This window comes from Morone saxatilis, unplaced genomic scaffold (genome assembly GCF_004916995.1).
Source record: "Morone saxatilis isolate NCDOM2014 unplaced genomic scaffold, NCSU_SB_2.0 Contig1, whole genome shotgun sequence".
NCBI classification, from domain to species: Eukaryota; Metazoa; Chordata; class Actinopteri; family Moronidae; genus Morone; species Morone saxatilis.
Window position 1 is genome coordinate 2127674 of NW_023339651.1, and position 2173 is coordinate 2129846.

Consider the following 2173-nt stretch of genomic DNA (forward strand, 5'->3'; position numbering starts at 1 on the left):
ATGTTTGTGTGTGTGTGTTTGTGGCGATGTTTACTCATTTCCGACACGATCAACAGTAAACTGTGGGCAGTAAATCAAGATTTCAGACATGAATCATAAACAGTTTCCCACATCACTGACAGATGCTTTGTTGTTTAACCCTCGATCAGATCGATTTGAAGTCGATCTGATCAACTGTCTAGGAGGAATTTGTTAAAATACANNGGAGTTTGTTCAAATACAATGTGTGCAAATCGCCGAAAATGACCACGAAATTCAAAATGGTCGACTTCCTGTTGGGTTTGGGTCCAACAGGCTTTTTCTGCTTGTCTGGTCACGATACACGTGTGTACTAATTTTCAAAGATATCAGTCGTACGTGTCTTGGGGGCTGATTATGGGGGGCGTGGTTAAGCCATTTTGTGACGTCCGTGTGTAGGACCAATGTAATACGTATATTTATATTTTTTATAGACTTTCATGAGTTTTTGGGCATGTTGCGGCCGCCAAAATGCAACCCTTTTAACCTCGCAGAACTCGGGAGTTAGTGGTCAACACGTTTGATCAGATCCAAACTAACCCTTTCAGACAGTTCAACATTACATAATAACACAAACAAACCAACTGACTGCGTTTGACCAGCAGCTCCAGGGTTGTGTGCGAGGTAAAATTAGTCTGGTGGCTATTAACGGCTGTTTGTAGTTACACAAAAAGGATTTTACTGTAACAACAAGGTCTATCTCTATAGAGTCCATTCTATAATGTTGTCAAACACTTCAAATAAACTTGTACTTTGTGTATTTTTCCTTATTTTCTGAGTTTTGAGAACAGTTTATACAGCAAATGTTGTATCAGGGCGTTAGAAGCATTTGGTGCACTGGGTGGAAATACAACTTTCATTTCTGTCGAGGCAAATGTGTTACGGACACGTTTGGCTCAACATGGAGAGTGTTTTCACATGCAGTATTAATGTATGTTTGTGTGTGTGTGTGTGTGTGTGTGTGTGTGTGTCTTACGGGCTTTCGGCCTCCGGCGCTCTGCTCAGAACTCTCTGCAGCAGCCCGGTCAGACTCGCTATCTGCTTCTCCATGGCCTCCATACGCTCCCTGCATCCACACACCAAAGATACACAGAACACTGTAACAAATCACTGATGTATTTGTATAATGAATACTTTAAAACCGTCCCAGCGCTCCTTTCAGCGCTCTCCTTTTAAAGCTCATTTGTAGGTGGAAGTAAGTGTGGAGCTGTATAATTTTGCTTTATGATGGATGGTTGTATTGATAAAACAGTTCATGGATGATAATCACTTATTTTAATAACAGCTTTTAAACATTCAGCATTACAGGGAAATGATAATTCTAAGTAGTACGAGAGCGGTAACACCAGTACAGAAATATACAGAAATCAATGTATTTTAATGATATTGCCAAGATTTATTTAGATTATTTTTAGGAACTTTTTATACAATCCTTTATCTGTATTATGTTTTTTATTTTTATTTTTAACAATTAAACATCCTTAATAGGCTTTTTTTTGACCAATTCAGTGTTTTCTTCTTCTCGAAACTTTTACCATTGTTCTAATACAGCCTGTGTTCAGGTCATCAAAGTTTAGATATTAAATAATAAACTGTAATACGAGAAGTTATTTTAACTTAAATCCTTGAGGTGGTTTACGTAAAAAAATGTAAGTTACACAAAATCAATTTGTTGATCAAGAATGTTTTTTTAACTTAGAAAATTGAGTTTGTTTTATTAAAAAACTAATTTTTAATGTACTTTTCTTTACAGAAATTAATGAAATGTTGAGTTATAGCCCTGCTGCGTATGTTTTTAAGTTTTATAGCACACCTTAAAATCAAGAAGGCCTTGTTACCCCGTGTGAAGCTTTGGCGAGCCCAGCCACCACCTGGATAGAGACAGAGTCTGTGTACTCCCTTGTCCTGTGTAGCTAGCTAGCACTAGTAATATATGAACTATTATCACCATCTGCTCCAATGGGCTCAGCTATTAATCCCTAGATGGAGTCAGTCAGAGTTCCCATTGGAGAACATGAACATTCCCACATTGTCCTGAGATTGTCTAGAAATCAGGATTTACAGACACTGAAGCTGCAGTGACTGCAGCTGAAGCTCAGTGACAGCGAGGGAGAGCGTAGTGACTGCAACTGAAGCTCAGAGACAGCGAGGGAGA

General features: G+C 38.6%; 1 protein-coding gene across 1 annotated transcript in view; it reads right to left on the reverse strand.

Annotated features, from left to right (window-relative positions):
* The window catches only part of LOC118333373 (SRC kinase signaling inhibitor 1-like), an 11649-nt gene that overhangs the window by 6538 nt on the left and 2938 nt on the right, over window positions 1–2173 (reverse strand). Inside the window, exon 2 of the mRNA XM_035668981.1 lies at window positions 995–1084. Within this exon, the coding sequence (XP_035524874.1) occupies window positions 995–1084 (90 nt within the window). The remainder of the gene's footprint in view (window positions 1–994; window positions 1085–2173) is intronic.